Consider the following 12,168-nt stretch of genomic DNA (forward strand, 5'->3'; position numbering starts at 1 on the left):
CCCTCTTCTCTACCTCCTCTTCTTCCCTCACTTTGAGGTTTTCCATATTCGTTTTGTTATGATTTTCCTCAAACCATCACAAGCAATTGCTTCTCGGCATTAGATCTCCACCTGCGTTTCTTCATCGAATCTCCACCACCATCCTTTTTGCTGTTTCTTTATGTTTGGAATAAGTCACAAAGACAATTTGAGTTCTCTGTGTAGTTTTCATCTCTCCTTTTGTAAGAGCTTTTCATCTCTCCTTTGTGAGAGCTTTTTATTTCTCTTTTGTGAGAGTTTTATTTGTATAGTAATTACTTGGTTTTTTTCAAGCTCGATCTTTTTTAGATTATTCTGAGTTTGCAATCTTAGTTAGGAAGCCTATGTCAGAGTTTCTTCGATCATGCGTGATTGTTAGTGGAAGTACACCAGATTGTCTTAATTTTGATGTTAGATTGCTCCGTTATTGTAATGGCCCTTTGTGGTTAGTTTGTATTGATCATTTGTGGCTAGTGACTTTTTTTGCTGAATTATAAATGTAATCCAAAAATTTCTCAAATAAATAATAAATAAAAGCCCGATAACCAAAATAGGTGATTTGGACTATTAACTGTGGCATGAGAATAACAGAAGAATTAGAAATTTATTGTAGAATAAAAAGAGATCAACTGAAAATAACGATATGCAAACAGAATTTATCTAAATTCAATCTTATTTGGTTACGGTTTGACAAAATCATTACCGTATAGTCAGTTTGATTAACGGTTTGAAAAAAAAAAAAAAAAAGGAAGAACATAATATATATAGCACGACAACTATGACTTGTACTGAGACAGCAACAAATGGAAGAATTAGGTGAGTTATTTTGCAACCTATACACGGATTAATTATTTTGAGTGCCAAAGCAGATAATTCATCTGCATGTCAGTCGCATTTGCTCAACGTCACAATTTGATTGGCTCATGACTTTGCTTTGTTCAATCATTTTGTGGAGAGATGGGACACAAAAGATCAATATGCGTTATGAGGGAAAAGAAATCAACCAAAAGCCAAAATGATAGCAGCATGCATCATTGGATGACATGGCCAACAATTTTTTTAAAGAAGATTCAAAGATTTGATTGAATAGGGTATGTCGGTATCGAAATAAATTAGGCAGAGAAGAGTATCTTTAATTACCCAAAAAACAAAATGGAGATAGGGGCTGCATGAGACACATCTTTAATTATAGGGAATGCCAAAACAAATAACAATTTATAAAATGTTGTTGAGCTTTGATAAAAGTTGTTTTTTGTTTGTTGGAGTATAAAATGTTGTTGAATTTATATCACGTTATTATGTGGTAATTGATGACTGATTCGGGTCACTAGAGAAGTTTTACCTATGTCTGTTATATTATTATCTGTGTGACAGTGTTGTCTTGACCTAAGCAAAGCTCTGGTTTTGGAATAAGAAAACCCTAAACTAAGAATCCAATCTAAAGTCAGCTGGGTTAACCCCACTCTATCCATAAGCATTAGGCCCAAAATCTCATACCCATCAGGGTGTTTCCCTTTTCAATTGTTTTGACAAACTGGAAAATTTTCAGTTTGTAAATAGCCAATGTATCTTTCTCCAACAAGTCAACCTCTCAAACCATAAACCAAGCAAGTACCAAAACTAGCATATGATCATATGATACCAATTATGGCATATATGTGACAAAATATGAAGGTATTTCAGATAGGGCATTGAACATTACACTACGGTAGATGTTAAATCCTAAGTTTCCAACCCCAAATGGCATGCCATAGTAGACCAATCCAATGCCAGTTCCAAGTGTTATAACAGCCAATATTCTTTTAAATGCCCATGTTTTCTCAAAAAGTGTCTTCATAGATGAGAATATAGTTGTAGTTTTGGGGTGATTTTTGTTTTCTTGCTCATGGGCAAGCTTAGCAAGTACACGGTCAAGCTCGTCTTCCACTGCTGATCCAATTTGTTTTAGTACTGAGTACTGACATTGCTTCGTCCTCGAAGCTGCGCATGAAGAGCCATCTTGGGGACTCGGTGACAAAAAAAATGAAGCAATGAGCAGTAAAAGATGCCTGGAATTGATGTCCAAAGATACAGAACTCTCCAAATAGAAAATCTATTTATGTATGCTATAAGTGGCAAGGACAAAAAACCACAGGTAAAGAAAAAGAATCCCAGGATTCCTACTCTTCCTCTCCATTGTTCACCTACCTTTTCTGTTAGCAAAACAAGGGCACATGTCCCAATCGATGCGCAGCCAAACCCGGATATAAATCTCAGGGCAGAGTAGGTCCAAATGTTGTTGGAGAAGCTGGTTATGAGTGCAGCAACAGACATGATCAGGCATGAGATCAAGAGCAGGTTCTTGCGGCCGAGCGATGAATCAGCAAGTGTGCCTAGGATAAGGCCACCTATAAGGCAGCCCATGAAGAAAGATGAGGCAGGTAGGCCTGTGATGAATGAGCTAGCACATTATAGGGACCATTCTGATATGGTGGTCTCTGAGGCAGTGTTGACTTGTTCTTTATTGGATTCCTTATTGGATCCACTTTGCCTCTGCACTTTAGTTACTTTAGTTTGTCTCCCTCCACTTTAGTTTGTCTCCTTTGTCTCCCCTCCAATTGTGACGCCAAGTGTGGCATAAATCAAGGAGTCAATCTCCTTATATATGTTGTTGTACAATTGTAATTAAAAAAACAACCCGACCTTTGAAATTAAAAAGGGAAAAGCATTCTTTCTTTTTGGTATCAGAGCTAGCATTCTCTGATTGTTTTTTTTTCTTTTCTCTTCTGCCGTGTTCTTGATCAATTGCAGCGAGCAATTGTGAAGTTGTTGCTGCCCCCTGTTTTGTTAGTCTGTCCGTATTGTTCCAGAATCCCATCAACGCTGCAGGTTTTAGGCTATACCGACAGCAAGAGAGATGGCTGAAGAAAAGGGAGCTGGTTCTCAGATTGTTCCAGCGGCCGCTCCAATTATGGTGCAGTCAGAGAATTCAAGCTTTAATATTGGTATGGTTTTGGATGAAAAGAACTATGATTTATGGGCTCCTCTCATTCAAATCCATATTGCTGGAAGGAAAAAGATGGGATATCTTCGTGGGTCTATCAAGGCACCTAATGAAGATGATCCTAAATATGATGATTGGTTCTCTGAAGATCAAAAAATTAAGAGTTGGCTTTTGTCTTCAATGAAGCCTGAGATTATGAAACGGTACATTAGGCTGTCTACATCAAAGGAGATTTGGGACTCCCTTAAGACAGCATACTTCGATGAGAATGACGAGGCTAGAATTTATTCGTTGAATCAGAAGGCATCACGTCTTCGTCAGAATGGCCGACCTTTGGCTACCTATTTTGGGGAGCTAACTGAGATTTTCCAAGAATTGGATCACTTTAATAAAGTATCCATGGAGTGTGAAAATGACATCAAGGTGTTTCAAAAATCCACTGAGAGACAACGAGTCTATGTGTTTCTTGGTGGTCTCGATGATGGGTTTGATCAGGTGCGTGGAGAAGTGCTACGGAAGGATCCCCCACTTGGCCTTCAGGCTTCTTATGCATATGTTCGTCGTGAAGCCGATCGGAAGGAAGCAATGAAGACGGAGGTTGACAAGAGTGAACCCGCTGCCATGGCAGCAAAGGCCCGTGGATCACCTTATGGGCCTAACCGAGAAGGGTCACAAAACCGGCCAGGACAAACTCGGACTAGCCAGCCAAGCCGAGATCGTCCTCAAGGTAAGTGCCCACACTGTGGCATGCCAGGACACTCCAAGAGTCGCTGTTTTGAGCTGATTGGATATCCCGAGAATTGGGATAGGACCCGTGATCCTCGGTGCAACAAGTCTCGAGCCTCTGTTGCAGAAACCAAGAATGATTCGGACCAAATCGCAGACAAGGCATCTGCCATGATTGCTGCGGCAGGTAGTGATGGTAAGGCACTAAGTACCTCTACTTCTGTTATGAATAATACATGGATAATTGATTCCGGAGCTACTGAACATATGACTTGCGATTCTAGACAGGTTCCATCACTAAAAACATCAACACAAACCGAGGTCAATGTTGCTAACGGTAATGTCGTCCCTGTTATTGGGGAAGGCACTGTTTCCCTTTCTAAAACCATGAAACTTGACACTGTTCTTGTGGTTCCCTCTTTAAATTATAATTTGTTGTCTGTTGCTCAAATAACCCTTGCCTTACAATGTTTGGTTATTTTTTGGCCCTATTTTTGTGTTTTTAAGGACATCCGGACGCGGAAGACGATTGGTTATGGTATTAGAAGAGGAAAACTTTATTACTTGGAATTGACCACCAGTAGTTCTAGCTTGCTGACTCAAGCTCTTTCTGTTGATGATTCTCATGGGGATACTAATAAAGTGTCGGACATCTGGATGTGGCACAGGCGCCTTGGGCATGCTTCCTTTAGCTATCTACATAAGTTATTTCCTAGTTTGTTTGTCAAGACTGATGTTTCTCAATTCAAGTGTGATGTTTGTGAAATGGCTAAGAGCCATCGAACCTCATTTCATCCCAGTTCCAATAAAAGTATCATTCCTTTTATGATCGTGCATTCTGATGTATGGGGACCGTCAAAAATACCTACTCTCGGTGGTGCTCACTGGTTTGTTACTTTTATTGACGATTGCACCAGAATGACTTGGGTTATTTTGTTAAAATCGAAAAGCGAAGTTAGTTCGGCCTTTCAAAGGTTCCATAAAATGGTTGCTGTGCAATACAATCGGAATATCCAGGTTCTTAGAAGTGACAATGGTGGTGAATATGTTAATATGGAACTTCGTTCCTTCCTAGAACTGCATGGTATTGTTCATCAGACCACGTGCCCATATACTCCTCAACAGAATGGGGTTGCTGAACGCAAAAATAGACACCTGTTAGAAATGGTTCGTGCTTCGCTCATTGAGGCACATCTGCCTCTACATTATTGGGGAGAGGCGCTAACGTCCGCAGCTTATCTTATTAATCGTCTTCCTTCTCGTACTATCAACTTCCATACACCATTTCAGGCGCTCACATCTCAGACTAGCAGTCCACCGACTCCCAATCTTCCCCCACGGACCTTGGGGTGTGTTGCTTTTGTTCACCTCCATCCCCATCAACGGCATAATAAACTTGAGCCTCGAGCCATTCGTTGTGTTTTTTTGGGTTATGCTACTACCCAGAAAGGATATCGTTGTTATCATCCTTCGAGTAAAAAGATGTTTATTACTCAGGATGTGATTTTCCATGAGAATGAAATGTTTTTTGGATCCCCCACATCCTCACTTCAGGGGGAGTACAGAAGTAGTGAAGTTCTGACCCGAGATAATACTGAAGTTTTGACCTTTGATTACTCTCATGTGGCTAGAAATGAGCTGCATGAAGAGCAACCATTGCAGTCATCACGTCTGGAGTACACAGCACCTAGGGAAGGGCAGCAGTCCACGTGTCATGGTGATCAACTCACGACATCTGGCGACGGGCAGCAACCCGTGTGCTTTGGTCATCAGTCTACTGAGCAGGTCCCTGAGGAGCAGCAAACATTGCAGGAGGAGGAAGAACATCCCATAGGTCCCACGGGGTTTGGGCTTGATGATGAGCTGCAGCCCACTATTTGCAATGGAACCGAACAGCAACTACAGCAATTGCCACGTGATTTTCCTTCCGATGTTATATCAGATCCAAGTATAAACTCATCTTATCTTAATTCTCATAACCAATCGTCTTCTACACCGGATGCAACTCCACTCCGTCGCCTTCCAGAGCGTATTAATCGAGGTATTCCCAAACCCACTTACGAGGCAGATCCTAAGTGTAAACACAAGTATCCCTTGAGTGAGCCAAATTCCGATTCAAGAGTGAGATACCCACTAAACAATTATGTGTCTACCTGTCACCTGTCAGAATCAAATAAGTCATTTGTATATCAATTATCTACTGTATCTATTCCTAACAGTGTGCAGGAGGCCTTAGCAGATTCCCGCTGGAAAGATGCAATGAACGAAGAATTAAGATCGTTGAAGAAGAATGCTACCTGGGAAATAACAGACTTGCCAGCCGGAAAGAAGTCCGTGGGATGCAAATGGGTTTATACGGTCAAATACAAAGCAGATGGAACGGTAGATCGCTTTAAGGCAAGATTGGTGGCAAAGGGGTATACACAGAAATATGGCATCGACTACACTGATACCTTCGCACCAGTGGCAAAGATTAATACAGTTCGTGTTCTACTTTCCTTAGCAGCAAATCTAGATTGGCCTTTGCAACAGTTCGATGTGAAAAATGCATTCCTCCATGGAGATCTAACTGAGGAGATTTACATGGACCTTCCACCAGGGCTGAGTGATCCGGACATACGGAAACAAAAGGTATGTAGGCTCAAGAAATCATTGTATGGATTGAAGCAGTCTCCAAGAGCCTGGTTTGGTAGATTTACCAAATCCATGAGAGCATTCGGGTATATGCAAAGTAATTGGGATCACACGTTATTCCTGAAACGCAAGAATGAAAAGGTTACAGCTCTCATCGTATATGTGGATGATATGGTGGTTACTGGTAATGATCCTGTTGAGCAAGCAGCCTTAAAAAATTATTTGTCCACAGAATTTGAAATGAAAGATCTTGGTTCTTTGAAATATTTTCTTGGGATTGAGGTGTCGAGGTGCAAGTCTGGGATATTTCTATCACAAAGGAAGTATGTTCTTGACTTGTTGAAAGAAACTGGCATGACAGCGTGCAAGCCAGTATCTACTCCGTTGGCCGAAGGAATGAAGTTGGGTATTGATCAGAACCAAGGATCGATTGATAAAGGGAGATATCAAAGGTTAGTGGGAAGATTGATGTACTTGGCTCACACTAGGCCGGATCTTGCTCATGCCTTAAGTGTAATTAGTCAATATATGCACAATCCGGGAGAACAACACATGAGTGCAGTTATGAGAATATTGAGTTACTTGAAAGGAAGCCCTGGTAAAGGAATTTTATTTTGAAGAAATGGGCATTTCAGAATTGAGTGCTATACGGATGCTGACTGGGCCGGATCAACGGATGATAGGCGCTCGACATCCGGGTATTTTACCTTTGTTGGGGGAAATCTAGTAACATGGAGAAGTAAGAAGCAGAATGTTGTATCAAGGTCAAGCGCAGAAGCCGAATTTAGAGGCATGGCACTCGGTATTTGTGAACTCTTGTGGCTTAAGTTTCTATTACAAGATGTGGGGGTCAAATGTGGTCAGCCGATGAAGTTATTTTGTGATAATAAAGCTGCTCGTGATATTGCTCATAATCCGGTGCAACATGATAGGACCAAGCATGTAGAGGTTGACAGGTTCTTTATTAAGGAGAAGCTAGATAGCAAAGTAATTGAGGTTCCTCCCATAGGAACGGACGATCAAGTAGCAGATATTCTCACTAAGGCGGTTTCGAGTGACAAGTTCTCCAGGTTTCTAGACAAGTTGGGCATGTGCAACATCCATGCACCAACTTGAGGGGGAGTGTTGACTTGTTCTTTATTGGATTCCTTATTGGATCCACTTTGCCTCTGCACTTTAGTTACTTTAGTTTGTCTCCCTCCACTTTAGTTTGTCTCCTTTGTCTCCCCTCCAATTGTGACGCCAAGTGTGGCATAAATCAAGGAGTCAATCTCCTTATATATGTTGTTGTACAATTGTAATTAAAAAACAACCCGACCTTTGAAATTAAAAAGGAAAAAAGCATTCTTTCTTTTGGAACTATACATAACAATAACATGCGTTACTAGACCATAACTGATTCAGATTCACAGTCTTACTACATAATTAAACATCTCATGACATCAAACGGAGACAAGTTTTTCACAAATTTATGCTAGAAATCTAATTGGCCCCCTTGTGCTGCTAATCATGCATGCAGCTGTGAAACCAAAGATCGGCTAAGAATTCGAATAACAGACTCAAAGCACCAAAGATGGGAAATCCCACAACAAATAATTCCCCGCCAAACAACTTCACAGCATCCACAACAAAGTCAAACCCACAACCAACACCTCGTGATCTCCAACGACCTTGTCTTCACTCTCCACAACACCACCCCATTCGGCTTCACGGTCACCCGCCAATCCTCCAACGACGTCATTTTCGACGCCTCCCCAAACCCATCAAACCCCGACACCTTCTTGGTCTTCAAGGACCAATACATCCAGCTCTCCTCCTCTCTCCCCGAAGCCAGGTCCTCCCTTTTCGGCCTCGGCGAGCACACCAAGTCCTCCTTCAAGCTCACCCCCAACCAGACCTTGACACTCTGGAACGCTGACACTGCCAGCGCCAATGCTGACATCAACCTCTACGGGTCCCACCCCTTCTACCTGGACGTCAGGTCAGCTTCTCCAGATGGCAAGGCCAACGGCGCCGGAACATCTCATGGAGTGTTGCTGCTGAATAGCAATGGCATGGACATATCATACGGCGGTGATAGAATTACTTATAAGGCCATTGGTGGAATTGTGGATTTGTATTTCTTTTCTGGGCCAACACCGGAGTTGGTGGTGGAGCAGTATACAGAGCTCATTGGTCGCCCTACCCCTATGCCCTATTGGTCTTTTGGTAAGTTTGTTTGCACTCAAATTCCATTTTTCTTAGGTAGGTACTATATATTATCACATTTCTCGAATCGCATTTCACATGTTACATCAATTATTATGACTGAGAGTATATGTCATTTGTACGATCTCAACTAATCATGTTTTTGTATCGGCACTTACTAGTAGACAGGCGCTATGTCACATGACCAGTTGAAATAGCACTTATTAGTAGACACTTATTAGTAGACAGGCGCTATGTCACATGACCAGTTGAAATAGCACTTATTAGTAGACAGGCGCTATGTCACATGACCAGTTGAAATGGTACAAAGAGTTTTGTTCTTCGATTGAAATGTGCATATATAGTCCTTGTTTGATATTAGCATGGTCCAAAAATGTCCTTCCTACTAGCATAGTATGCTTGCAATTTTCATCTTATTTTGGAATCATTGACTTTGTTCACTTATTCTCTGTTGAAGGATTCCACCAGTGTCGATGGGGTTACGAGAATGTTTCCGATCTTGAGGGTGTGGTTGCTGGCTATGAAAAAGCCGCTATCCCTCTTGAAGTTATGTGGACAGACATTGATTACATGGATGCATACAAGGATTTTACTCTTGATCCCATCAACTTCCCATTGGATAAGATGAAGAAATTTGTCAACACCCTTCACCAAAATGATCAGAAATATGTGCTCATCTTGGACCCTGGTATGTTCTCTCTGCAGCAAAATTGATGTTACATGCAGTTTGTCTGATGAGGCAGAAAATGATGGTATTATGACTCTCACAGGTATCAGTGTGAATAAGAGCTATGGAACCTACAACAGAGGGCTGAAAGCAGATATATTTATAAAACGTGACGGAATTCCTTACCTGGGAAGTGTTTGGCCTGGCCCTGTCTATTTCCCTGACTTTGCACATCCACAAAGTGAAAAATTTTGGGCTAATGAGATAAAAATATTTCAAGATGCTCTGCCTTTCGATGGTCTTTGGCTTGATATGAATGAGCTATCCAATTTCATCACGTCCCCTCCCACTCCATCTTCTACACTTGATGACCCTCCTTACAAGATTAACAATGCCGGGGTCCTGCGTCCCATCAATAACAAAACTGTTCCGGCATCAGCGCTACACTTCGGTAACATCCCAGAATATGATGCTCATAACTTATATGGACTCTTGGAATCCAAAGCAACAAACAAGGCCTTAGTCAATGTGACTGGTAAAAGACCATTTATACTTTCTAGATCCACTTTTGTAAGCTCTGGTACGTACACAGCACACTGGACTGGAGACAATTCTGCAGATTGGAGTGATCTGGCATACACAATTCCAGCAATTCTGAATTTTGGCCTCTTTGGAGTTCCGATGGTTGGGGCTGATATATGTGGATTCATAGGAGATACAAATGAAGAACTCTGCAGGCGGTGGATTCAGGTAACTTATGAGCCTTCAAATTGAACACTTCCACAAAAACTAGACCACATTATACATCTTGTTTTACCTAGAACTTTGCTATGCTGTCAATTATAATCATCAGAACATGTGCAACTAACTTAACTATGCTATGTCTCTATGTAGCTAGGGGCCTTTTACCCTTTTGCAAGAGATCACTCTGAGAAGTTTACAATCCGTCAAGAGCTCTATCTTTGGGACTCGGTGGCTGCAACTGCAAGGAAGGTGCTTGGCCTGCGCTATCGGTTGCTCCCTTTGTTTTACACATCAATGTATGAGGCACATAAAAAGGGCACCCCCATTGCAAGACCCCTTTTCTTCTCATTTCCTCAAGATATCAGAACTTATGAGATCAACACTCAGTTTCTGATTGGCAGAGGTGTAATGGTGTCACCTGTGTTGAAGCCAGGAGTAAGTTCAGTTGATGCATATTTTCCTGCAGGAAACTGGTTTGATCTCTTCAACTACTCAAACTCAGTAAGCATAAAATCGGGAGAGCACGTTACACTGGAAGCACCACCTGATCATATCAACGTACATGTCTGCGAAGGAAACATTTTGGCCTTACAAGGAAAGGCCTTGACAACAGAAGCAGCCCGAAAGACTGCGTTCGAACTTTTGGTTGTTAGCAGCAGTGGACAGAGCACCGGAGAAGTTTTCTTGGACGATGGAGAGGAAGTGGAAATGGGAGGAGAGGGAGGCAAGTGGAGTTTAGTGAGATTTTACGGTGGAAAAGGAAATGGAAGTGTATCTGTAAGATCAACGGTTGTCAATGGAGGATTTGCTTTAAGCCAAAAATGGATCATTGATAAAGTTACCATCATTGGGTTGGAAAAGGTTGATGGATTGGAAGGGTATGCATTGAACATTACTAAGGGAGCAAACTTGAAGCGGGGACACTCAGATATCAGGGCCAGCTTTGACAGCAATAAGCGATTCGTCACAGTAGAGATTTCCAAATTATCCATTCTTATAGGAGCAGATTTTAACTTGGAGCTGAAGTATTGATACTAGTGAAAATTAACACTCTTCTAGAGAGAACAATAAGTTACATGCCATTCAGATTTATGGCTCCCCTGGAAGACATGTTTTATGCATCAGCTGTAATGTTGGAACATTTTTATTTTTATAATAAAACACAGTAAAAAATGAAATGACATACACTTGTTAGGTTGCACTTCAACCAGTTACCCCAACCCAAACAATGAACCAAAAACCAATACAGCAAATCACTCATATTGATGTCAACTCCAAAACCCAAAAACCAGTACATTTTTACTGGCCTTCATCATTTTATCAGGCCAAAGTGGGAGCATCTATGTTTAGCAAAGGATGAAGGTGGAATGGGGTTTAGAGATCTGGAGTTATTTCACAAAGCGCTTGTGGCAAAGCAATGTTGGAGACTTCTTACCAATGAACAGTCCATGATTCACAAGGTGTTAAAAGCTCGATATTTTCCGAACTGTAATTTCTTGGCAGCTGGTAAAGGAAGAGCTTCTTCATATGTTTGGAGGTCTTTGATTTGGGGTCATGAATTGCTCTTGAGTGGGTTAAGGAAGAGGACTGGAGATGGACAAGATACTCTAGTCTATGGAGATGCTTGGATTCCTAGACCTAATTCTTTCCGCCCTATTTCCCCTCAAGTGTTGGATCAAGAATCTAAAGTAAGTGCTTTTATTTTTCCTGTTGGAAATTGGAATGTTGATTTACTAAATTTGTGTTTTCATGCAGAAGATGTTAATGCCATTACCTCTATCCCTTTGAATGTTAATTATCACAAAGATAGATGGATTTGGCATTATATGACTAATGGAATTTATTCTGTGAAAGTTGGATATAGGCTGGAGATGTCAAAGAAAAAAGGAATGCAGTGGGGCTGTTGGATCCTCTTCGGAACCAAGAATACAAAATGCTTTCTGGAGAAAAGTTTGATCCCAAGAGGTACCACAAAAACTCTTATATTTTATTGGAGAGCTATTAAAATTTATCTTCCTTGTAAATCTAATATGCTTAAAAGGAAAATAATCTCTGATGACTCCTGCCCCATTTGTAATGTGAATTCTGAGAGTGTAATTCATGCATTGGGGAGTTGTCCTAGTGCCCAAAAAGTTCGGAAAAAAGAGCAATTCATGGAGGTTTTTACAGGTGTACACTTTTCCAACTA

At 41.2% G+C, this 12,168-nt stretch overlaps 1 protein-coding gene across 1 annotated transcript in view; it reads left to right on the forward strand.

The window, feature by feature from the left end:
* LOC117626362 (alpha-glucosidase-like) overlaps nucleotides 1-11,161 on the forward strand; it is a 21,840-nt gene extending 10,679 nt beyond the window's left edge. The window contains exons 2-5 of the mRNA XM_034358026.1: nucleotides 7,881-8,569; nucleotides 9,027-9,257; nucleotides 9,340-9,986; nucleotides 10,131-11,161. Of these exons, the coding sequence (XP_034213917.1) occupies nucleotides 7,881-8,569; nucleotides 9,027-9,257; nucleotides 9,340-9,986; nucleotides 10,131-11,012 (2,449 nt within the window). The 3' untranslated portion in view covers nucleotides 11,013-11,161. The remainder of the gene's footprint in view (nucleotides 1-7,880; nucleotides 8,570-9,026; nucleotides 9,258-9,339; nucleotides 9,987-10,130) is intronic.
* Nucleotides 11,162-12,168: the final 1,007 nt, after the last annotated feature.

This window comes from Prunus dulcis, chromosome 4 (genome assembly GCF_902201215.1).
Source record: "Prunus dulcis chromosome 4, ALMONDv2, whole genome shotgun sequence".
Classification (NCBI taxonomy): domain Eukaryota; kingdom Viridiplantae; phylum Streptophyta; class Magnoliopsida; order Rosales; family Rosaceae; genus Prunus; species Prunus dulcis.